A 25,014-nucleotide genomic window follows, 5' to 3' on the forward strand; every position below is an offset into this window, starting at 1 on the left:
AGAGACTGCTGTAACCAATCTCCTGTAAAATGAAGGTTATAAAGTTTTATCCAGCTCTTCCTGCATCAAGTCCTTATTCACCTGCTTGAGATTAATCTTCATCTTGATAAAACTAGGATGGAGTGAGTACCAGTAATGGAAGATTTACTCTGCTTTACCCTTTGTGGTGATGGTGGTATGTTCCATCTCTTCATTAGTATCATCATCTTTCCCTCTTGGTGGTTACGATTCAAGCAGGAAATAAAAAACCAACTCCATTGCTCTTCCCAGTAACAGTGAAAGGGGAGGGTCAGTTGGATGAAGCAGGTGACATGTTGGAGGAAGGTAACAGTACAGTAGAAATAGGAGAGTAGCTGTCCTAGACCATGACTTGATGTATCTCTTCAAAGTTTGGCACTGGCTCACACCTTTTCTTTTTTTCCAGAATATCCAAATTTACCACTACTTCCACAAGGTTTCACACATTGTCTCACTGATGAGAGAGTGAGATAAAATTGATTGTAATCTCACTTAGATGCTGTATTTTCCTGGAAAGAAGTAATACAGCATTGAGCATGTGGTGCTGTTCATGTCCATTGCCTCTAGTTTCAAAAGCTTCCCCTAAGTACGTGTAGAAATGCAAAATATGCTTTGAAGAGCTGGTTTTACATTGTTCCTTTCTTCCTAATAGGAAATATTTAAATAAAGCTTGGAGATATATGATTCAGGGTTCAAAGTATAGCTGCTCCCTGCACAAATTCTGGCACACGGACTCCTTGTCCCCTCATCTGAGGGTGCCAGGCTTCTCTCAGTTCTTCAAAGTACAGTTCTGGGAAAGAGAACTGAAGTTAAAGGGGTCAGAGATATGTCTCACTGGCCTCATAAAAGCCCTAACTGGGGAGACAGACAAAGTGAGTTTAGTGTGTTATTTTGAAAGGTGCTGTGTTAACACAGTGAAAGACAGGCCCTGCTGCAATGGGCTCTCCCTGTAAATGGACAGGATGGACAGAAGGAAGGAAGAGAAACAGAAGCACAGAGGTACAGCCACTGGCTCAGGTTTGCACAGGCTATTCAGTCTCTGCTGTGATTCACAGCCCTATCTATAGCTCCTGTTGCCTCCTGAGGCAGCATTGGCCCCAATATACAGGTGTTCATAAATAGCAAACCAGGAAACCAGATAATTCTGCAGATGTTCTTCTGTCTTCTCAAAGCATTTTTGGGATGGTTTGTGTCTGTGGGAGGAGGTGTTCTGAAGGCAAGGCTGCTGCTCTGCAGCCACTCTTCTATTTATGCCCTTTCCTGATATTCAGCTCTTCATGGACCTTCTATAAAGAGATGGGTCCTGATAAAAAACACCTCTTTCATTATTAATTTTTATTATTATTTTATTGGAATAGTTCCTTCCTTGGTAGGGAAGAACACTAGAAGCCAATTAACATGCAAGCTGTTGTTGCAGGCTGCCCAAAGGTTCTTAGGCAGAGCTCAAGTACTTTGGTAGAGAGCTTAAACATGGGTGGTGCTTCCCATAATGTAATATTTGGATCAAGGTGACTCCCTTTCCTGAGTGCTGTACAGGTGGGGGAAGTACTGTACAGACTATAAATGCATATAATTATATATTCAGGGTAGAAATATCATGTATACATATAATATGTGGTAGAGAACATCGAGGCAGCTGGGAGTGTTTTGTTGCTTTATCAAACTGCTCTGTTGCACCGTGGCTTTTTAAAAAGTTGAGAGAGTTCATTTTTTAGACAATTTTAGTTAATTCCTTCATGAAAGGTAAACATTCTGGACAATTGGTCCCGTGATAAATTTTAGCGTGATTTCATGAAACAGAATGACAAAGCCAGTTATGAAATATTAAAAAAAAAAAGGGGGGAGGGGGGGGGGAAGAAGATTTAGCCTTGCTTTTCACCTAGGACGAAACTCATACTTCCAAAGCCTTGGAAAAGCTTTTGGGTCGCTCTGCTGCAACATTCCATGAGCGGGTCACTAGGTGGCACTCCAAGGCTCCAGGTGATCCCTCTGGGGACCTCCGCGGCAGGAACGCTCCGCGTATCCATGGGAAGGCTGGGGCATGGAATTCACCGCCGCACCTCCGCGTAGTCACACGCACAAAAAAAATAAGGGACCGGATTTAAAACAGCAATAACCGCTGCCCCAGCCCTGAAGGATTAGGGCCGGGAATGCCCAAAGTCGAGGTGTAAACATGCGGAGAGCAAACAGCTCTGGCACCGTGCAGCGGCAGTTCGGGTTTATGAAGGATAAGGACGGTGGTTTGTGCTTTTACTACGGGCTGAGCAACTTTTCTTACATTTCCTTCCCATCTCTTCAGGCTTAAAGGTACTTAAAGAGTGCTGTTTTCTGGGAGAACCGTACTGAGACACGCACACATTTGGGAGGAACTTGTCAAAAAGAGGCATCCGAGGCTGTGCCGGGGTGTATTTATTTTCCGGATGACAAGTGGATGTCGCACACAACAGCCTCGCTGGGGAATTAGGAGGAGTTGAAACAACCTAAAGTAGCAAAGCATTTCAGCAGGGGGAGTGTCTGTGAAAGAAAGGTGTAAAGCAAATAGGGGGGCACATCACAGGGGACGTCTGCAAGCTGTTCCAGTCCTTTAAAAACAGCCTGGAAGACTTCAGCGTCCCGGAGTTTGCCTCTGAGGGGGCACATTTCTGATGTTTGGGTTTAAGTGATGGATTTTCTCCTCCAGGGTGCTGGTGACAATGGCACTAACGTGTCTGTCTGCAGCAGAGGCAGTGCAGCTTCCCTGATGATTTTGGGGAGGGCGTGCCACCCAGGCTGGGCCAGGACCACACTGGTCACCTGCAGAGCCCTGGCTGGATCCAGAGCAGGACTCGGAGGAGTGAGATGGGGGGAAGGGCTGGAAAGGGGCAATTGTCTCCACGGCATAGCCCTGGAGGAGGCCAGTGGCTGGTGGCAGGCGGGGATGGAGTTAGGTGAAGTTGGGAGGGAGGCAGGGGCGACCAAAACAAAGTTGTGTTTTAGCCTGAGCCTGGGAAGGGGGAAGGATCCCTGCCTGCAGTTGCCGAGGAGATGGGTAGCCATGTCTGCCAGCCTGCCCTCACAGCCCATGGTGTGGGGCCACCCATCCCTCCCTCTGTCCATCCATTCCTTCACCCCATCCATCCCTCCACTCACCCCTCCATCCCTCCACTCACCCACCCATCCACCCTCTGTTCATCCACCCACCCATCTATCTATCCATCTGACAACCTGTCCCTCCATCCACTCATCCCTCTGTCCTTTCATCCACCCATCCACTCACCCATCCATCCCTTAATGCCTCCCTCCCTCCATCCACCTGTCCATCCCTTCACCCACCCCTCCATCTATCCACCCACCCATTCTTCCATACCTCTGTCCACCCATCCTTCCATCCCTCTTTCCATTCATCCCTCCATCCACCCATCCCTCCATTCCTCTGTCCATTCATCCCTCCATCCCTCCACCCACCCAACCTTCCATTCCTCTGTCCGCCCATCCTTCCATCTCTCTACCCACCCATCCCTCCCTCCATCTATCCATCCCTTCATCCACTCATCCATCCACCTGCCCTCCCTCCATCCCTCTGTCCATCTATCCCTTCATCCCTCCAGCCACCCATCCCTGCACCCACCCAACCCTCCATCCCCCTGTCCATCCATCCCTTCATCCCTCCCTCTGTCCGTCCATCCCTTCATCCCTCCCTCTGTCCGTCCATCCCTTCATCCCTCCCTCTGTCCGTCCATCCCTTCATCCCTCCCTCTGTCCGTCCATCCCTTCATCCCTCCCTCTGTCCGTCCATTCCTTCATCCCTCCCTCTGTCCGTCCATTCCTTCATCCCTCCCTCTGTCCGTCCATCCCTTCATCCCTCCCTCTGTCCGTCCATCCCTTCATCCCTCCCTCTGTCCGTCCATCCCTTCATCCCTCCCTCTGTCCGTCCATCCCTTCATCCCTCCCTCTGTCCGTCCATTCCTTCATCCCTCCCTCTGTCCGTCCATTCCTTCATCCCTCCCTCTGTCCGTCCATCCCTTCATCCCTCCCTCTGTCCGTCCATCCCTCCCTCTGTCCGTCCATCCCTTCATCCCTCCCTCTGTCCGTCCATCCCTCCATCCGTCCGTCCATCCCTTCATCCCTCCATCCGTCCGTCCATCCCTTCATCCCTCCCTCTGTCCGTCCATCCCTCCATCCGTCCGTCCATCCCTTCATCCCTCCATCCGTCCGTCCATCCCTTCATCCCTCCATCCCTTCATCCCTCCATCCACCCATCCCTCCATCCACCCATCCTCCTGTCCACCCCTCCACCCACCCCTCCCTCTCTCCCCGTCCCCGCACTCCCTCCCTCCCTCCCTCCCTTCCTCCCTCCCTGGGGACGGCTCCGCGCGCGTCCCGTTCGCGGCTCGTCCCCCGCCGTCCCCGGCCCCTCGGCGGGCATCCCCCGTGCCGCGGTCCCGCGGCGCTCCCTCCCCGTGGGCGGCCCTGCCCGGCCGTCCCCGCCCCGCGGCGGCTCCGCGGCGAATCAGCGGGGCGCTGTGCGGCGTCAGCGCCGCCGGCTCCGCGGCCGCCCCGGCGCGTCCCTTATCGCGCTCCCGCGCCGCCAGCGCATCGTTATCATGGGCACTGTTTGCTTTGCGCGCCGCTGCTGTTTGCTTTTCGCCCTCGCCTGGGCCGGCAGGTTGGCGGGAGGCAGCGGGGGCGCAGGTAAGGAGAAGCGGGGAGGGAGCGGGGGGAGGTGAAGGGGGAGCTCCGCCGCGGCGGCCCCGGGGGGAGCCGTGTCCGTCTGTCCGTCTGTCTCTGCGCGCCGCTCTCGCCCCGCTGTAAGGTGCCGAGGGGAGGGTCGTTTCCCAGCACCCGGGGGTGTTGGAAGTTGCGGTGGGGAGGCGTTTTCTCGCGTGTCTGACACAGCCGGAGCCGAGGGACTTGTGCAGGGCAGAGATGGGGAAGGAAAAGTTACTTTGCTTAAGTGCCTGCGAGATAAGTCTGTGCTGAGCCCTGGGATATCTTCACAGGTTTTCCCTGTCTGCGCATTAACCCGAAGACCTGGCGTTTCTTACTCTCTGTTTAATAGCAGCAATGATACTAAATCTTTGCTTTAAAAAAAAAACCTACACAAAAACACCCCGAAAAATCAAACACCCTGCTCCTAGCCCTGTCTGTCTAGGAATGTTTGTAAGCCCAAAGTGAGTTCTTGAAAGATGTGTATGCAGTCTCTGAAGTTGTGCTAGAAGTAATCCTTTAAGGTGAAGTACGAGCGGGGAGGGGTTGGGAGGGGGATGCGTGTAAAAATCCCTCAGACAGAGGAGTCTGAATGCAGCAAAATGAACGAAGTCAGCGTAGAAGTTCCTAAAGTCCGAGAAACGCAATGTGAGATGTGGAGCTGAGCAAGGGCTCATATTTGGTTTTGCCCTTTCATTTGACTCATTGGCATTCACGCCTGACTCCCAGGCATCCTCTGGTTGCTGTGAAATGTCCCCCTTGGCTCAATGCAGTTTGAATTTTTGACGGCATTATAAAGAGTCCAGCTGTCACTCTTGCTGATCTTGATGGGAGATGGGTGCCGGTTTAATGACTCAAAAGTATGAACCAAAGCATTTAAAAAAAAAAAAAAAAGAAGAAAAACAAAAACCAACTCCCCCCCCCCCCAAAAACTTCTTTTCTTTTTGTGCTTGACTGAATCTCTGCCTGATCTAGGCAACACCCTCGGACCCCCTAAGCTAATTCACGTAAATCATGGCTAGATCTGAACCGGCTCGGTGGTTAAAATAAACGAATGGACAAGAAAGAAGGGAACAGATTACAGCAGCCCTGCGTTTCTCCTTAAAATCACAGCGCTTATTGCACTGTTCCCCTCTTTCTTAAAAAAAAAAAAAAAAAAAAAAAAAAAAGAAAGAAAAAAAGACAAAAAATCCCCCACAACAATACGGAGTCCAGGGAATTCTCTTGCTGGGATCCCAGAGGTGCCCCGCGGGGCCGCCCCGGTCTGCACCTCCCAGACAAGTTCTCTGCTGTGTGCCATGCCACAGTGTCTGCTTATCCTCCCCTCTCCAAACAGCCCCTCCTGTCCCCGGTGACTTTGAAGGATCGCTGGAGATGGCTGAGTGAGCACTTCTGAAACAATTAGCGTTAGGATTTCAATCTGACAGCGAAGCTGTTTTCACTTTAGTGCACCTTTTTGGAGGGTCTGTTAATCTCGCTGGCATGGAACCAGCTGCACGTCTCTCGCTGGACGTCCCTCCGCGACTCCCCCGCTGCCCTCGGTCCTTCCCGGGCAGAAAGGGGAGGCTGTGCTCCGCTCCATCCCCCGGGCAGCGCGCTGCCCTGCCCGCCTGTCCGCTCCCGGGAGCCCCAGGTGTGGCTGTGGCGTGGAATGGGGAGGAAATCCCCGCGAGGTGAGCTCTGACACGACCCTGCCCGCCCGGCGTCCCCGGGGCGGGGGCGGCACCGCCTCCCCGGCGGTGGTCGGGGACCGTCTGGGGGGACTGCGGGGGGCAGGGCAGGTTAGGAGGGCTTTAAATGTTCCCCTGGTAGCAGCACACCCCATCCCTGAATAGGTCGGAGCTGCTGCTTTTTCCTTTTTTTTTTTTTTTCCCCTCCTATGTTCACTTCATTAACATTCCCACGACTACCGAGTCTCTCACTCGTCCTCCTCCCTCCCCATCCTCTTTAAATCCGAATGCCCGTCACTGAAATGTTTGTAAAGGCTTCCTACCCTGAAAACAAGCGGTCTGGCTGCCCCCCTTCCAGTGCAGGGGCCGGGGAGACTGCTGGGAGTTTCTTCCTCCTAAATGAGTTTCAGTCCAAGTAGATGATGTTATTGCAGGTTGCTTTCCTCCGCACTGACTTACCAAGTTTCATATGGTCTGCCGTTTATTTTTATTTTTTTTTTTTTTTTGCCTCTAAGTAAAAAGTATTAATGGGGTTTTGGTGTTAAAATATTTCCTTTTTCTCATTCCCCAACCAGCGGAGTTTATTTAAACTAGAGTCTGTCTTTATAAATTGGGAAAATCTCTTTGCTAGAACACGCAAATGGTCTTTTTCTCTCCTCTTATAGGTCATTTAAACGCTGGGTTTTTTACTAAGGGTCTCCAGTACCAGACCTATACAGCAGAAGCTAATTTTTAGTGTCTAAGGATTTCCTAATGCGGGAATGTGAGAGCCAGTCCCTGTGGCTCGGTGGAGCAGTGCTTATAAACGACCTGAGGAGAACATCACGTTGGCAGGTTCACTTATTTAACCTCAGATGTTCCCATTTCCAGGATGACAATGGGAAGGCAGGCAGGCAGGCAAACAGTTCCGAGGGGAGTTCCTGTCCCTGGTGTTGTGTGTCTCAGGTCTCCCTCCTGATCCGTCCCCTCGGGGTTCGTTCTGTGCTTGCAGATGTTGACGAGTGCGCGGAAGCCACGGATGACTGTCACATCGATGCCATCTGTCAGAACACACCCAAATCCTACAAATGCATCTGCAAGCCGGGCTATAAAGGGGAAGGGAAGCAGTGTGAAGGTACGGACAGATCGGCTCCTCTCCTATCTCTCCTCCCCTCCCTCCTCTTATTTGTTTGCTCTTTAAAAGCTTTTGTAAATAGCTGAATTCCTGAAACGATTAATGCAGATTTACAGCTGCTTAACCTCAAATCTGGGTGTTTATTGGTAAGCGTCCCCCTGCTGCTCTGGCTAATTGTCCGGCACCGCAAACGTCGTGCCCGCCAGCCTGCTTTGAAAAATAAAATTAAAAAAGGGAGCTGCGGCCGCGGGATGGGATGGGATGGGATGGGATCACCCCCTGGACTGGCCGCCGTTCTCCCCGGGCAAGTTACAGTAGGTGCTTTTCTGCATCTCCTCGACCAGGACCTTGGAACTTGCTTCTCTTTGACTCTATGAATGTGTCATGATCATACATTTCTGATCTGCGGTACACTGTTTTAAAAGGAAGTATTTCAGATTATTGTGCTTATACAGACTTAAAAAAAAAAAGTTGTTTTGCTTTTATACGCCCTCTTGTAGTTGAGAAAGACCTAGCATGTTTTATTAGGCACTGTGTGCATTCATATTTCAGATTTTGTCCCCCATCTTGTCTGTTGAATCTCAGCAGAGAGATTCTCTGGTCAATAGAATGAATATTATAATCACAGCCCTACAAATAAAAGATGCAAGAATATTATTTTTTCTTACTTGTAGGTGCTTAGCAGGTATAAAAATTTTCCTTCCAAGTCCTTCTCTTTCTTTGGCAGAATGAAACTTTTAAAAAAATGTTTATAGCCAGTCCATTAAAAAGATTAAAGACCTAGAAATGACTTTGCTGAAGTCTACAAAAATCTGAAACCACATATTATTCTCCATGGACTTCCAAAGTGTTTGTTCAAGTGCCCTCATGAAGCATTTTTGTGGTTGTCATATTTCTCTGTCTTGGGCTTAAATTGACAGAGACAAATTCCTACTGTCCACCTCTTGCTGCTCTGAGCTGCTGTTCATTTGGAAACCAGATTATCTTCCTTGCAAACAGGATAATCATTCAGCACCCCTTCTTCCTCTCCTCATCCCTTCCAGGGAAAGAGCTACAGAACTCTGAGGAAACTCAAGGCCCCAGCTGTGAAGTTACAGCGCTCTCAGCTTTGGTGCTCGTGTTGGTTTTACACATCAAGAGTTTCCCTCAGCTTTAACTATTCATGTTTTAGTTGTTAAGCTCTGTTTAATGGTAGACACTGCTTATACTCATGCTTATTTAATATACATACTTTATGCTTATTTAATATACGTATTTCTCTTTGCCTGGCTTACCTTGGCTTTGTAAAAATTAAAAAAGAGAGCTCAGTGAGTAGTAAAAACCAAGATTCCTCTTTGCAGTGATGTACAGAATAATGGAAATTCTGTGTCTTGATATCAAACTCATATCTAATAGAATCAGTGTCTGACAAGCCTGATAAGTAAAGTGAACTGGGGCAGGCTGCAGCATATTCTGCATGGATATTCAGCATTAGTCAGGTAAATGAACACAAGCTGTCTGAACCAGGTATCACTCTGCAGGATATATAAGCCTTTTTACAATGTTATGGTACCAGTTCTAAAGATTTTGCATCAGCTGTGTGTCTCAAGTTTGTAATTAATATCACACTTTTGGATAAGTGGAAAGCTTGAAGTGTTTTTGAATGCTTCCTATCTGGAGCTTGTTTTAAATTAGTTGTGTAGTACCTGTTAATTTGATCCCAAAGTACTTTGAAGCACGAAATGACTGAAATTATGTGCATTCAGTGTAGGGCAGGTATCATTATGTCCTTTTCATAAGTGAGTAAGCTCATAATTAAAAGGAAAGGTCACACAAGTCAGTGGCAGATCTGAGATCTGCCTCAGGCCTGCTGTACATGTAGGATGGGTTTATTTTACCTTTTGAGGTTAAGTATTCAAAACCTACAGAAATAAACAGGCTAACTTCATGGATGGGTAGTTAGTGTTCTGTCACACCTTCAGTGAGCAGCCATTAAAAATTACCTTTTAAGATAAAGGTAATTTGTTTAAGATAAAGGTAATTTATTTCATATTATTTCATTAACAGAAATGAAATCCACTGGATGGTCTTTGTGGTGCCGAAACCAAAGCTGGGTCATTAAATGATTCTCAAAGTTTGTAACTGGGCTTTTCTAAATAAACCCACTGAAACTAGTTCACTGTTTCAGTTCACTAGATCACTAGATCACTGAAACTAGTTACCTGTGAGAAGAAGATAACATTTTTAGAGATGATGTGGTTCTTTAGCCATATCTGTAGCAATCTACCTGTATTGCTTCATGTCTGAAGAACATTATATATAGCATAACCAGCTCACTTATACTCCAGGCTCTCCCATGCAACCAGATTTTACTAAACAAGCAGAATTGCAATTTATGCAGTATAGTGACCTTAAGGAAATTATACTACATGGTCAAATTAATTCTGATAAATTTTAGTTGAGGTTACACTGAGGCACTGCAATTAATTTAGAAACGTGTCCATGTTTGTTTATTTTAAACATCAGTCTTAAATATTGCTTTTGTTCACTTGAAATCCGTTTTTGGAGAAAGGGAATAGAGTATGGGAAATAACATTTTTTTTGATGAGTCTTAGGTTTTAGAAAAGCAACGGAGCACAGACTTGTGGAAACGTGTCCAGCATGTGAATATGTATTTGTGTGCTCTTGTGTATTTATTTATAGTTTTTCTGAAGAGTGGGATCTTCAGGTCAATGCAGTAAATGTGGAGCCCAGCCACTTGGGCAGGATTTTGTGTGTTTTGCTGCTGTGAGCTAAAGGGTGGGGAGAAATACATAAGACAAACCCATTTCTTTTAAGGACCCGTGGAACACTCTACCAGAAATTATATGGAAATGAAACATTTTCTTGACAACCTGTTAAATTCCTTTAACAGGGAATTTCTTTCCGAACTTTGCTTTTCTCTCAAAATGTCTTTTTGGGTTTCTCCAGAGATTCTGAGGATTGTGGATGACTTGTCAGACAGATCTACCTTACATTTTTTCTTTATTTTATTTTCTGGTGAGCCTTGTTGCCTGAACCAGCTGACCTGTTTTCTTTCCACAGAGCACAGTTGTTTCTCCAAAGAGTTCCTCATTCTTCCTGTGGCCTGTCTCCTGCTTCCCTCTGTAGATTTCAGTTTACAGCTTTTTTCTTTTTTTCCCCTGTGCTTTGTAAAGCCTTATGGTCAGCATTGCCGTGATGTTTTCCCATATCACATAATATTCATGTTCAATATCCTTTGAAAGCAAATTCTCTGCCTGGCCTTTTCATAGGACAGAATGAGGTGTCCAGCCCAGGTGATCTTTAAAAAAATAATTGCTTTCAAGTCTCTGTTTCTATTCAATATATAAAATCCATTAATTGATAATTAGTTGATTCACTTGGCTGGGAAATCTTCCCTATTGTGATTTTATTCAGTATCTCAAATGCAGTCATCTTCATGCTCCTTAGGTCTTTGTCCTTATCTTCTCTGCATTGACTTTTGGCTTCCCCACAGGCTGGTGTCTCAGTAAAATCATGAGCTGGAAAACAGTGTCAAAGCAGTGGAAATTCCAGAGGGTTCAAAAGGATTCCAGGTCCTGGCATTCCTTGTGCCTTGCTGGCCCTTCCCTGTCTCCAATGCAGTGTGTGTCAGGTGTTGTGGGTACTCTTGTCAATGGGCAGTTTATGAAGAGGTTTAGCTCTTAAACCTAGTTTTTAGGAAGTTTTTTTTGCCAGTGCTGCTTCTCTGGCTAGTCCAAACCCTCCCCTCATTAATGGTTGAAATACTCTGTGTCATTTTTCATTGATGTTCATCTGTGCCCGTTTTATATCCAGTTACTGCATTAACATTATTTTAAATGGGGTTTTTTTTTCCTTACCCTACTCTTTATCCTCAGTGTGACTGTAATTCCAGTGAGTTGCTCTAGCTATAGGTGTTTTTTTTCTTTTGGATTATACCTTACACGTAGGACCCTTTCTCTACAGTGTGTAGAGGATGTGAGTGGGTGGACGGGATTTTTTCTTAAGACACGTTCACTGGGACCTGTTGCTTCTGGATTGCAAAACTCTACTCTGAGATTTCCCTCATTGACTGTGATTTTCCTCCAGGAGTGTGTTTTTCCTTCTGTCTTTCACAGTATTTGCATAACTCTCCTTCAGTTCTTTTAAGAATTGATCACACGCAGGTGTTACCGTGTTACTTTTTGTACAGAAATGCTCACAGTTTTCAGCTGTACTTTTAGTTATTTTTCCTACTGTGAAGCTTCATAATTTTTTTGATGGACTTCTTGCTGAGGGCAACATACACATACCATGGCAAAGTGTGTGGGTCGAGTCTGCCCTGAGAGGCTGATCTTCACATTCCTGCTCACGTGGGAAATTTGTGCTGTATCAGCAGCAGCTCTGCTTGTCTGCTGGCTCAGTGGGCCTGTGCAGTTCCAGTGATGCAAGTTTGTCACGTGTTGATGTATTTGCAGTCCTTTTCCTAATGTAAATAGTCATTCCAGATAAACAGGTGGTCATGGTAACCTGCAGTGAGGGCTGTTATTCCTGGTTACCCCACGGATGGCACCTCACTGGCTTTAAACATGATCTCAAAATAAGATAAACCATTCCTGCCTCAATCACAGGTATATCCAGCCTCACAGCAGGTTACATTCCTCATATGCCCATTTGGAAACACACACCAATTGTCCTTTCTGACCCCCAGTGCTCATTTAAAGGCTGCTGAGCTGAAGGAAGTTTTTGGAAGATGTCCAGCCAATTTAGCAAGGCACCTCCTAATCTCCTAGACTTTTGCCATAGTTCCTAATATTTCTCTGTGTACAGTGGATGAGATAAACTCAATGCTGTATCTGGAAAAACCCTTGCATTGATATCCCTGGATTTTGTTACTTCCATTGATGCTCTGTGATGCCTGACTTTGTCTCTTACTTGACCTGTTGCTGCAGACAGAAAAGCACAGAGTTCTGCACAGATCACCTCTAAACTGCCAACTAAAAGCCCTTTTCTGAACCAGGAATTCTAATTTTGTGGAAATGGCAGGATGGTGAATTTCTTACTTTGCCAAATTTGAGACTCTCGAATCTGTCACACGGAATTCACAGAATATGCTGGGTTGGAAGGGACCCACAAGGATTATCTTCGTACTGCAGGTGCAGTAGCATCCCTAAGCCAAAATTTAAACTACTCACAGTGCTTAGAGCAATATACTGAAGTTTAAAATGATAGCTCATTGCACTTGAATCAGAAACTGGATAGATAAACCAGTTGTTACCATCTTCAGTAATTTTGAATTCAGAAAATCTTTCATTTTCTTGGGAGGTCATTCATGGTCTGACACGTTGGATTTTTGTTTTACTACAGTGTTTGAAATACCTGCTCTGTTCTTCTCGAGCCCTTCAAAAATGAACCCAAATATTGTGAGAGGGCTGCTCTCTGAATCAGTCAGCCTGGAACCAGCACAGGGCATCTGAGACTTCTCATTTCCCAGCTCCTGATCCTGTATCTCCCACCAAAGCCCCCTCTCGTCTGCAGGGATAAGTGAGTAAGGGGCTTCTGGATGTCTTTTAAATGGAGCAGTGATCCCATTTCTTTTGAGAGCTCTGTGCTGTCCCATCACTCCACTCTCAGCAATTCATTCTGAGGTGGACCATCTTCATCACTGATGTCATGTGAGAGTTGGGTGTCCTTTGGTTTCTGGAATTTGGGCATCCTGATGCTTGCACAGCTCAGGGGAGCTGAGACTTGTTCTGTCAGTCTCTGCAGTGACAGGGATGCCACTGAACAAGGCAGCTTAAGTGACTCCTTCCTGATTGATCATTCTTATCATTACAGTTGAAGGTGAATTAATTCTTTCATGGACACCCTTGATTTCCCTGAATGAGGTCTGTGGTGGGTGTTAAGACACTGGAGCTGCCTTCTAGAGCTACAACCCCTTAACAAATGGTATTAATATCAGATATTGTACTTCATGTCACCCTCCCCTCATGGCTGGATGAGACCTGTTGCTACAAGTCTGTGATGCTGGTTTAGGTCCTACTTACATGTAGGGTAGCTTGATGCATAATTTTTGGTTTAGTGTTTCCCAGAATTAAATTCTGAGGTCTTCTATGTCTGTGCTTTTTCTCTTTTTAAATTGTCTGGTACCATTTAATACTCAATTCCAACTTGCCAGTTTTCTAATTTGCTTCAGGGAATGAGCTTTCTTAGGGGATGGAGAAGCCGAGAAGAAGTAAGAAAATACTCCTGAGAACATTCTCTATTAAAGCAGAATTTTATTACAGCCTAAGTGAATTAACAGCTTATGGTAACTTTTCCTTTTTTTCTCCTTCATGCTTTTTCAGTGAATAGAGCTTTTGTTTTGGTCAGAGTTGAGCCTTGATTTTATTTGTTTATTCCAATTGCTTTAGTTCTCCAACTTTGTTCAGTAGTTTATCCCATAAAAGCAGAATATCCCTTAGCTGGGCTGACATGACCCATTTATCTTCTCACAGGGCCATCAGTCCCCATGTGTCACACACCCTTTTGTTTTATCCTCTCCCTTTTCTCCCCTACTCTGTCCTACCTCTTACTTTCTGCCAGCCCATAATGCTGGTTCAGTGAACAGCTCCCCCGGTGGTCCACTTTGGAAATCTTCCATTTCGACTTAGAAAAAGAGCATCCACTCCGATTTTATTTTTTTTTCTCCCCAGAAATGCTTCTCAGATAGAAATATCACTGTATTTTGCATAAACAAGTCCACTGCACTAGAGATACGGCCCCATTCTTCAACAGCATTACATGTGATTCCCACTCTGGAAAAAATATGGGTTTTTTCCAAGGACACTTCTCTAAATAGTTGATAAGCTCCCTGCCTGCTGGATGGTCTGTGGGTACTCTGGGAACTTATAGATATCATAAAATCTCATCAGTCTCAACAGTTACTGAGCTGCAGAACCCAGGGTGGCCTCCTGTGGTGATTTAGGTACTTCTGCTGTATTTAGGAGGAACTTCTGCTTTCCCCCAGATATAAAGTGTGAGTTATCTACCAGGAAGATGATAATAAGCTGAAGGGGCATAAATAAAATGCACTAAGTTCAATAGGTAAGAATCTGTCCTTCTTCTGTCTTCATTCTTTATCTATCTGCTAGACACTGTGTATTTTTCCTCGTTTTCCCACCTGTCACCTTCTGGTGCAATCCCTCTTCCTTGCAGTTTTCACTGTGTTGTCTTGTATATTCTGTTCCTCAGCTCTCTTTTAACCTTGTCACTTCCTTACTGCAAATACTACTTCTCTTTTGTCCTCTCCTCGTGGATTTTCTGTTATTTTATTCAATTTTCCTTCCCCTGTCCTCTCTCTTGGGGAGAGTTACCCAGCAAGACTTCTGGGTCTGGAGAACTGGCAGCTGTAAGCTCTGAATACCCTTTACTGCTCCTTTCATTTGAGTTCTGTCTTCAAGTCAAACCAGCTCTCAGATTTCCCTTTGCCTTCCTTTTTCTCCACCTCTTTCCTGGCCCCATCCCCAGCTCAGAGCTCACCTGTCCCTCAGCACATTCCCTGCTGTTCCCATGGCTCTTTCCTCAGTGGCTGGCTGGAAAAACCTCTTTGCATGGCTGTTTGCCATCATTTGTTACCTCCCATTTGATTATGGGGGCTCCTAAAATGCACATTCTGAGGCTGATGCACGACAAGGTAGATGTAGAGGGATGTAGAGGCTGGGGCACATGGCAGGGAGAAGGTGGTGGTGAATAAGGTGAATAGATTTCCTAATCTGGTTCGGTTTCTGGAGCCATTGTGTTGTGAAAGGCTGGGGGAAAAAAAAAACACCTACAAAGAAGGTTGTTTGGGAAACTTTAGCTGCATAAATTTCGGCAGGTGCCTGTTGTTGAGCTTTGAGTTTATTATGTTGTTTGGGTTTTTCTGTAATGATTTTTTTTAAGTGGCTGGTTTTTGTTTGGTGAATTTTCAGCTGTAATTTGACCATCTTTTTTTTTTTTGTCTTGAGAAGTCTCCTGAAAGGGAACTCCTCGACTCCTTGTAAGAAACAAAATCTGAGAGCATTTAATCTGTCCAAGTAAGAGGGGAGATTTTTTTTGACGTAGCAAAGCAGTGGATTTTCCATATAATCACTTCAGGAAAAGAAAAGCCAACTTCTTGGGGTTTTTTTCTTTGTTTGTTTTAGTATGTATATATTTGTTTAAAATTTCAGCTGAAAAAAGCAGACCTGCTTTAAAGCAGATACCTTGCATGAAAAAACATAGTTCATACATAAATATTTGTCAGAGTTGTGAGAAACTGAAGGGAGGGTGTGACAGACCCCCTTAAATTTCAAGACTTTTTTACACATTTAAGGTGCTGAGCAAAAGGAATACACTTACGTTAGTTTGAAGAATTGTTTTGTTCAAATGCCTTGAATCATCAAAGTACTCAGGTACTTAATCTTAAGAAGCTGTTACCCTTTAATTCTGTGTAAGTACTTTATTAAATTGAAGATATTATTTTACTTTACAGTGCTGCTTCCCTGCAACCTGTAGAAGGCCACAGTTTTTCCTTCATTGGCCAATGAATTAAAAAAAAAAAAAATCTGGATCACTTAATAAGCTGATATAAGACCTTGATCTTGCTTTAGACCTGAACTTAGTGCTTAATACACGAGCAGTTAGTTTGGTGCTGTAGGCCCCATAGACAATATATATCAAATTCAAGACCATGCTTTCACAACTACTGATGATGTTTTACAGTTCAGCCGCCAAAGAATCAGAGACATTAAATAGATCAAGCAATTTTCAGATTGTTCTGATTCCTATAATCAATTAGTTAAGCAGATGAGCTGTTAGAATATGGAAGCTGATTTTCATTTCCTCTCAGCCTGAGGTTGCTGAGCTGCATCCCACCATTCCCATGCCTTAGGCTGCCTGAACCACTGTCAGTCCTTACCTTTAATAAGGCATCGTGGTCACAGAACATCAAAAGTTTAACTGGGGGGGGGGGGAGGAGGGGAAAAAAGAGCAGTGCATGATATCAATTTGGGGATTACTGGAGGGGGAATGGTGTTGGTGCAGAATGTGCTTCAGAGCATGGGAACCTCTGCAGGAGTAGGTGTTTGTTGGACATATTGCTGAAAATCCTACAGGACATAACTGCTGTGCATTCTGGTCCTTGCTGTTGGAAGAGGGGAAGCTGCTCCCAAGTGCCTTTGTTCTGATTTCATTATCTGGAAGCAGAGGTCACATTCTAAACTTCCAGTCTCCCTGTTGCAGTGGGAAAAGGGGATGAAGTGAGTGGGTATTTGCTTTGCTGAGCAGGGAGTGCAGGTAATGCATATCTCAGTTGTTTGGCAGCACATGCACGGGAGGAATTTGGTATCTGACTTTTTACCTCTAGAGATCTCAGTCTCTGCTGGGCAGGGTTGTGCCTTTCTTCTTTTTGCACTTTCCTGTTTGCAGAAATTCCTTGGAAGAGGAGTCCATGAAAACCGTGACTTGGAGACATACCAGTGAATCTCTTTACCTACGAAGCACCAAAGTCCAACTTCATTTAGAAATTCCCTTTTTATTTTTTTTCCTGGTGTGTTCCAACCTGCCTAAAGATGAGTGTGATCAAAGCTCCTCTTCCCACGTCCTTCCCCCCCCCCCCCCCACTTTCCCCTTAAACCAGCCCAGTCATTGCTTGCCCAGTGCTCCAGTTCATCTGACCTTTACTCTTGGTGTCCCCCACCCTGCCAAGGCAGGTGCTGCAGAGGGATTGCTCCTGATTCCTGGCTGCAGTGGGATTTTCCCAAGGGCTTTGTGCTGGGGAAATGCAGCCTGGCTGGGGCTGTGCTGCAGCCTGACCCACAGCCAGGAGGGAGCCCAGCCTGCATTATTTGGCTCCCAGAGGGCAGACACAAGTGGAACCCCATGGCTTTTGCTTGGCTTGAATTCCTTGGAGAGTGGTTTTACCTCTATTGGGACTGGAGTGTGTAGATGTATTCAGAGAGCAAGGAACAAAGGAGGGCTTGCCAGGATTTCCCTGCCCTGTGACTGTTTTGGCTTGTAGGAGTGAGCAGGGAAGGAGTACAACAGGGGAATAACCTGTTGGCCTGAGATAAAAACCTAAAGACTAAAATACTTTGATTGGATATAAGCTGGTTTATTATCTGTTTTCACTGTGTGAAAATGGCAGCAGTTTATTCTATGTACAGTTGTACATTTAAGGAAATTATGGCTTCAGAATGGAAGAACTTTTATATTACAGTTCTCTCAAAAACTTTAACGATGGAAACAACTCCATCAAATTGTTTATACTATGATTGTTGACTAGGAAATAATTCTTTTGTGATATGGGTAAAATCTAAGGTGTTGTCACTCAAGGTTTCTGTAAACAGTCACTTCTAAAGGCATATAGAAAGTATATTTCTCTTCTTTATCCCTCTGGCACTTTGCATCCTTTCACTGCCTGTTCTGAAATACTTTTAAAAAATCTTTTTCTTGAGAGAGGTGCAAGAAGTGCATCATAAAAGAAACACCAGTTGACTGCATCACGTTGTGGTCTTAAGAAGGGAAACCTAAAAGCTTTAGCATTTATTCTGAATAGGGAATACACAGAAATATCTTCAGGACAGCAGCAGCAATTGCATTAATTTTCTATAATAACTCAGTGACATAATTTGAGTTAATACAGAACTGCTTTCACTGGATTTTGTTGCACAAAAAGAAGTTACTGGAATGTGTTCCTGTACTGCTTATCCTGAAAGGCTCTCAGTGATGACCATTAATATTATGACTTATGTACTAGTCATAATTTTTAGCTGTTTCTGAGGCAGGTATTTTGGTGGTAGTTGCTGTGGCCTGTTCCTCAATGGTAAGACAACATCAGCCTTTATCCTGAGTAGGATTCCATGATACAATTGCCTGAGTGAGCAGGAGTCTGGGCTTGGTCTTAAAGATGACACCAAGCATGAAGAGTTTCAGTCTTTGAAAAAGCTGCAAAAATGGGAAATGGAAGGGGAGGTGGGAATGCTCTAAAAGGCCATTTATGGCAGGAATACAAATCATAGCATAATTCTACCTTTACCTGTCAAGTACACACACAGCTGCTGAAGACCATTATGCCAGGTATGAACACAGAGAGAAATATGCTACTGGCAAGTTTACTACATATTTTTATGACTAAATTATATAAAATTAAGGGGAAAAACATAATAGGAGCAAACTTTATACTATATAAAATCACAGAAATTGTATTTTATGGTTAAATTGTGGACAATAAGCTGTAACACACAAACATATATTTTTGTTCCATTGAAAATCTAGTTCACCAAGGGTTTCTTCTTTAGCAAACTTTATGATCAGCAAGGAAGTAAAAAACTTGAGGGGAAATACGTGTCTTCTGGTCTGAATTAGTCACTGACATAGTCTTTTCTATTATAGTATTTGAAGCAGGAGGGAGTGCTTTAAATGCTTCAACCCATTTAACCTTAATTGCTCAGTTTTAATAGACATTTGCTAACTAAAGGAACCGAATTATAGCTTGAATTAGGCCTTACTAATCTTAATTAAAAGCTCTACTTTATAATCGGAAACAGCCTATGTTTAAAACACTGAGCCTTTCTTAAATGGCTTATTTTAAAATGCTAAGGCCCTTTTGATAATAATTGTTTGGACTGAATCTGGGTAACCATTATTCTCCTTATAGTGCACTTAATTAAAAATATCTCCTCCATGTGGTTTTGTGCAGTCTGCTGGCTGTAAAATTGTTGGACTGGTAGGGGGTGGGATTACTTTACTTTTCCTGGGGTAATTTGAAAACTCGTTGCTGCCCTTTGTTTTAAAAGTTTTCTGGGGTCAAAAGTTACAAAATTAATATGTGAATCAGTACAAACTAATGTTTATCAGGCACTTACAGCCATTAATAACATGCCCTCATAATTAATTTATTTTGACATCCAAGCTGTGGTCAGACAGTTGGTTTTGGTCATTGCACTCCTTTCAGAGACCTAACTTTCAGTAAAAATAAAGTCTGTTATACTGGGAGGGAGGCAGGTCCTGGCTCTGTGTGTTGAGCATTTGGGGTAGGGACAGAGTTTCTCTTCATTTCAAGGGTATCTGAAGAGGACAAAGGGTGGATTTCATCTCTGCCAAGATGAGACTCTGTAGTACAGATCACTACACTTAAATTGCTTTATTTTCCCTTTATAGTTGACGGAGAGAAATCTCCTTAATGCAGTTTGCCTTGTGTCACTGGAGGCAAAAGAAAGGTTGGATAAGTCGTGTCCTGAAAATAAAGAGTCTGACACAGATGGGGAGCTCTCCAGTGGAGGTGTGTAAAGCTGGGTGAGGTGTACCTGGGCCAAGGAACCTGCAGCTGGGAGGTCCAAAGTCCATTAAAAATTAGTGAAAAAGATTCTGTACTTGTGAATTTAACCAGGACAGGGGATTTTTAAACTGCCATGTGAAATTCATCCTCCCAGTAGTCCCAGTTTTACATTTCTATTCTTTAATTTAAAATGGACCCCTACCTCTCCATCACAGGCATACAGTTAAAGATTAAAAAAAAAAAAATCAACCTCCCACAACTTTGTTTTAGGAGAGAGCTGATTTTTTGAACTCTGTTTTCTTAGAACTCAGACTCGAGATTTTTCTTAGTGCATCATGTTCAGGAAGCACTGCTGAACTGTGTGATCATACCTTTATTTAATTCACATTGCTTTTAATTCCAGCAGCTGCATTGCCTGCTGCCATAAACCAAACACAAATTAAAAATCCTTTACACCGAGTCTACCAGACCTTTATGTGCACTTGGAAGTAAATTCTGTAAAAAGTCACTTGTGCCAGTCATGGAGATGGACAGACCTTCTTGAATGTCAGTTCTCAAGGACTCTCAAGTCATTTGTGAAAAATTAATAGGTACTTGGAAAAGCTTGACCTGGATGTTTAAGCTGACTTTAGATGGCTGCAGTGTTAAACCAGGTGCCGTGGCTAAACACCCATAATCCCATTATTTCATTTTTGAGTCTTTTGCTGAGGGTGAAGTCCTGTGTTATTCATGGGTGAGTTAAATAATCAGGCCTTGACACCCTGTTTTTAATGGATAAGCAAGGATGTTGTAGTGTGCTCTCTCCTGGACTTCTGTTTATGTATCTTAGGACTATACTGGGGTATATTCATTGTATTTCTAAAAGAGGGATTGTCTAGAAAGAGGGGAGGGAGGAAGAAGCATGGGGGATTCATCAAGAACATTTCAAAAAGTGACATCTCTCATCTCTAGTCTTACATTGGCTGTACTGTCCAATTAAACAGTTTGGGTTGGCTTTTTTTTTTTTTATTGGGTTGTTAATCAAGTCTTTAGGCAAGATATTGCTGCAATTTGCTTATCTGTGCATAATAAAATAGCTTTGTTGTGAGAGGCTTCTCATGAGAAACCATCAAAATGAGAGTATTGGGAATAAGTTTACAGGACTAAAGAAATATTTATATAAACTTACCCACTTTTATCCCCCTGCTGTTGGGGAGATCTATTGGAGTTGTACACTGCTTGGCTTTTTATGGTGCGTTCTGTGAATAATATTCAAAAAGTATTATTTGAATAGTGCACAGGATTTGTAGGTGTTCTTTTGGTTCTTTCTACCTAAAGTTCTCCCCAGTGTAACAAACATATATAATAACAAAAAATTACCACAGGAAAATTTCCAGGCTATGAATATGGACGCTCTTCAATTTGCAGCAAATGCCCCCATTACTGTTTCCATATCTGCACTTGCACTCTTTTTCCACTGAAGAGCATTAATGGAAGCTATGTGTACTTTCTAGTACAGGATATTTGAACACTGGAGCAGAAATGTCTAATTTTTCTTGGCAAAGCCAAAATTGCATCTGTTTGCTTTATCTTCCTTTCTTGTCCAAACATCAGATGTAAGCACAGCTTGTAAATGAAAATATTTGATGATTCACAGGTCAGCAATTGTGTTTTTCAATTTTAAATTTCATCCTCACCACTTATCCTGGATTTTCCTTACTGGGAAGTAGATGTTTGTACAGCCTGGCTTCATCTAACCCTCACAAGACAAGTGTGTAAATTCATAAATTCCTCTTCAGAGAGGCTCTGCCATTGCTTTCTTCTCTAGTGGTCAGAGACTCCATGCAATGTTTTCAGAGTCTGTAAAAGGTTATGATGTAGGAAAAGCCAGTGGGTTGCATTAATATTCACTGTCTCCACATCTCTGTCCTCGCTGGGCAGTGGGTACACATCCAAAGGTCAAAACCAAAAGGCTGCTTACCACTGTTGGTTAGATTTTCTCTGTGATTGTTTGTCTCTGGTGATAAATAGAGCTCTGGCTCACAAGACTGATTTCTGCATGGCCTTTTAGAAGACTGAGGAGACCCTGCATCCTAAACTGATGGACTCTCCCTGTGATTAAAATTTTATAACTGTCAGCATGTATCAGTAGGACGGGGTTCTTTGTTCCAGGAATGGAATAGCTGGAATCCAAAAATTACATCAGAGTCGAATTTGTTTGCAAATAAAACCCTTTTGCATTGATCTACTACAACAACAACCAGGGCTTCTTGTTGATAGTGGCCGGGGCCAGGCTTTCAAAACACGGCAAACATTCAATCTGCACACCCAAGCAAACTGCACGGCAGGTACTTTGCACATTGTGGGGCCAGAATTGTTGTTAAGGAGCTGAGAGGCTGTGCCAGAATTCTGAGCCTGCCAAGTGTTTTGGCATCCTGGAAATAGCTCCATGTTTCCTGCTTGTGCAGCACCCCAATTCCCTGACTTGTGGCAGAGGCAGCTCTCAGAGCTGGGAGCTGTTTGGGGCAGTGCTTGTGTGTGCTCACAATTAGGGTATGGTCATTATCATCACAGGTTTGGTGAGGTTTCACTTACTGAGAGGGGGTATTCTGAAACACAAACCTGTAACAAGTTCAATTTGTCATTGCAGGAGCAAAATGTGACTTGATCATCCCAAACTCTGGCATGGTAACAAAATCTGTAGCCTAGTAACCTTTTCACCTTTTATATGATGCAGAGAGCTGGAGGAGGATGGACAAAAATGGCTTTGAGGTTTTTGTAAGCCTGTGTCAGATTAAAAAATAAAATTGTAAATCTTTGATCTGATTTCTATTCAAGTTAATCTTCTCAGATCTTTTTGAAGTGAATGTATCAAGCTCGTATGGTTTAATGTAGGGCCATCTCAATTAATTTTACAGTTTGTTCCTTAAAAATGGTGAGTACCCACAGCCCTGCAAGGGACTCACAAGAAAAAGCAATACTTGCCACTCCTGAAAACATAATATATATATTTTTATATATATATGTGTGTGTATACTAACTATAATGCATCTGGAGCATCTAGGCTGGAGCACTGAAATATTTTTTAAGAAGACCTACTATCAGTACCCACCACAGAAAAGAGAAGGAAAATAAGAATCCCCAGGACTATCTCCTGGATAAGAAAAGTGTAATGTGAAATGATTAATGTTGGAAGTTGGGAAACATGCTGATATTAGTCCATTCCTCTTGCCAAGGGTGCTCTGAGTTTTAATTTCCATGAAGTGTGAGGGAACTTCTGTTTCACTGAGTTTTAATGACCATTTTTCAGTGCATTCTGTGTGTGTTATAGCTTTTTCACCATCACATAGACCTTCCTAGTGCAAATAAACATTTCTGTAGTTGGAAAAACTATTTACAGCAAAAATAAACATAGTTATGCAAACCCAAAATGCTGGGAGGCCTTCACTTTGTGAAAGATGCTGTTGAGGGATGCTGTGAATTTGTCTGCATTCAGGGAGGAGGTGAGAAAATAATAAGCAGAGTTGGTTTCTTGGGCTTCCTAAGTGTTGGTCTGGCATTGTCAGGGGACACAAATTCATGGTTTCCCTGTGTGTTATGTTTAGAAGTAGCTGCATGACTTCAGTAAATGTTGAAATGAAAGGCAGCCCTGAACAGGTGAGCTGGTAAAATTAATATCTGCTACGTGTCCCTTACAAAGCAGGAAGTTGGACCAAGTGATACAGGATGACAGGAAGCCCTTTATTTTACAAACCTTCTGTTCCCCCACATCAAGGGCCACAAAAAATAAGCTAATACTCATTTGCTGACAGGTAATAAAGAGATTTACTTCAGAATCGAAGCTTGGGATTGTTTCCCTTTGTCAGTGGACAGACATTTAAAAATGAAATGCAAAGGGAGGTTGCAGAATCTGAGAATGAGGTCCCTGCAGAGTATGGAAAAAAAAGTAGTGGAATTATGTCTGTATCAGTGAGCTAATTTCACTCCTTTAAACCTCTGCCTCCAAATTTATAGGTGCATTTTTCAACTAAAAGATCCAGGAACAACCTCCTGCCAGGACTTACTGAAATGATTATCATTAGGAGGCAGTAAGGTGCACAAAAATACTCCCCCATTAGATACCCAAGAACTTTGAAGATTAGATGTGTAATCAAACATTTCCCATTATATTAAAAGAGGGGAATTGGGGTGGAAATGGCTGTGATTTAGAAGTGGTGGGAAAAATGCTGTCAAATGTCATGTTTCACATTGAGAACAGCTTGTGAACAGGAAATCTCTCTGCTTGAGCTTGTCAGGCATGGCAGCTACTAAATAAAGACAGACTCTAAAACTGCTCTGGGCTCTGCAGGTATCCATCTTTATTTGGGTATCTCACTTGCAGTTCAAAGAACTTGCAGCCAATCTGTTTAAATATCAATTAAGACAAATGTCAAACCGCAGCAAACTCCAATCAAGGGTTCAAGGTGATAAATGCAGGATAACAATAATTTGGGATTTGTCTGGAAAAATATTTGCTATGAATTATAAGATTGCATTTTGCTGGCTGAGATGGCAAATGACACATAGGGATAATACTCAGATACATGAATAGAAAATATATTGTTCCCTAGGGAAAGAACTCTGCTCAATTATTTTTTTTCCCATAAGTGATTCGAGCTATACAAAGGTTTTAGACACCCAAAAAAACCTTCCACTGTATAAACCTAATGTTTATACCTAATGTTAACACAGTGGGAAGACTTGTCCAAACCTCCATAAGGTAAGATCCTGAGTGAAGCTTTCCATGTCAGGTGTTGGACTCCATGATCCTTGTGGGTCCTTCCCAACTTACAATATTCTGTGATATGATTCTGTCATTTATTTGATCTTCTCTCCATTCCTGCCCCTGGAGTGTTATGTATGACTGTATAGAGTATTCAGGTGGCTGGCAAAGGGTACCAAATCTCAGCTTTCAGTTTATATGTTATTTTTAATATATATTTTTAAATCTTGTTTATTCTCCTGTTCTTCAGTGATAACTTTCCATTGGCAAAATTATCAGGAATACCTGAGGATGAATAAAGGGGTACATTCCTTTGTCTCTTGTCAGTTTGATGAGCTCATCAGTGTCCAGCCATTAAAAATGTTCTTGTAATTCTTTGCAGTAGGAGTTTAAGTGAGGAGGGAAATGCAGAGGGAAGAGAACAGAGACAGGAAACTGAGGAAGGGAAGGTGAATTTTAGAAAAATATAAGGAAGAGAGTCTCTAGAGACCATATTTCTTATCAGTGGATGAAGAATGTGAAGGTC

General features: G+C 43.6%; 1 protein-coding gene across 2 annotated transcripts in view; it reads left to right on the plus strand.

Moving 5' to 3' along the window:
- The first annotated feature begins 4,550 nt into the window (after positions 1-4,550).
- The window catches only part of SCUBE1 (signal peptide, CUB domain and EGF like domain containing 1), a 175,173-nt gene continuing 154,709 nt past the window's right edge, over positions 4,551-25,014 (plus strand). For both annotated transcript variants that reach the window (XM_051772395.1, XM_051772396.1), the window contains exons 1-2: positions 4,551-4,689; positions 7,366-7,488. In XM_051772395.1, the coding sequence (XP_051628355.1) occupies positions 4,602-4,689; positions 7,366-7,488 (211 nt within the window). In that variant the 5' untranslated portion in view covers positions 4,551-4,601. The remainder of the gene's footprint in view (positions 4,690-7,365; positions 7,489-25,014) is intronic.

The sequence above is a fragment of the Manacus candei genome, unplaced genomic scaffold, assembly GCF_025592945.1.
Source record: "Manacus candei isolate 608988 ecotype Guabito, Panama unplaced genomic scaffold, ASM2559294v1 h1tg000153l, whole genome shotgun sequence".
Classification (NCBI taxonomy): domain Eukaryota; kingdom Metazoa; phylum Chordata; class Aves; order Passeriformes; family Pipridae; genus Manacus; species Manacus candei.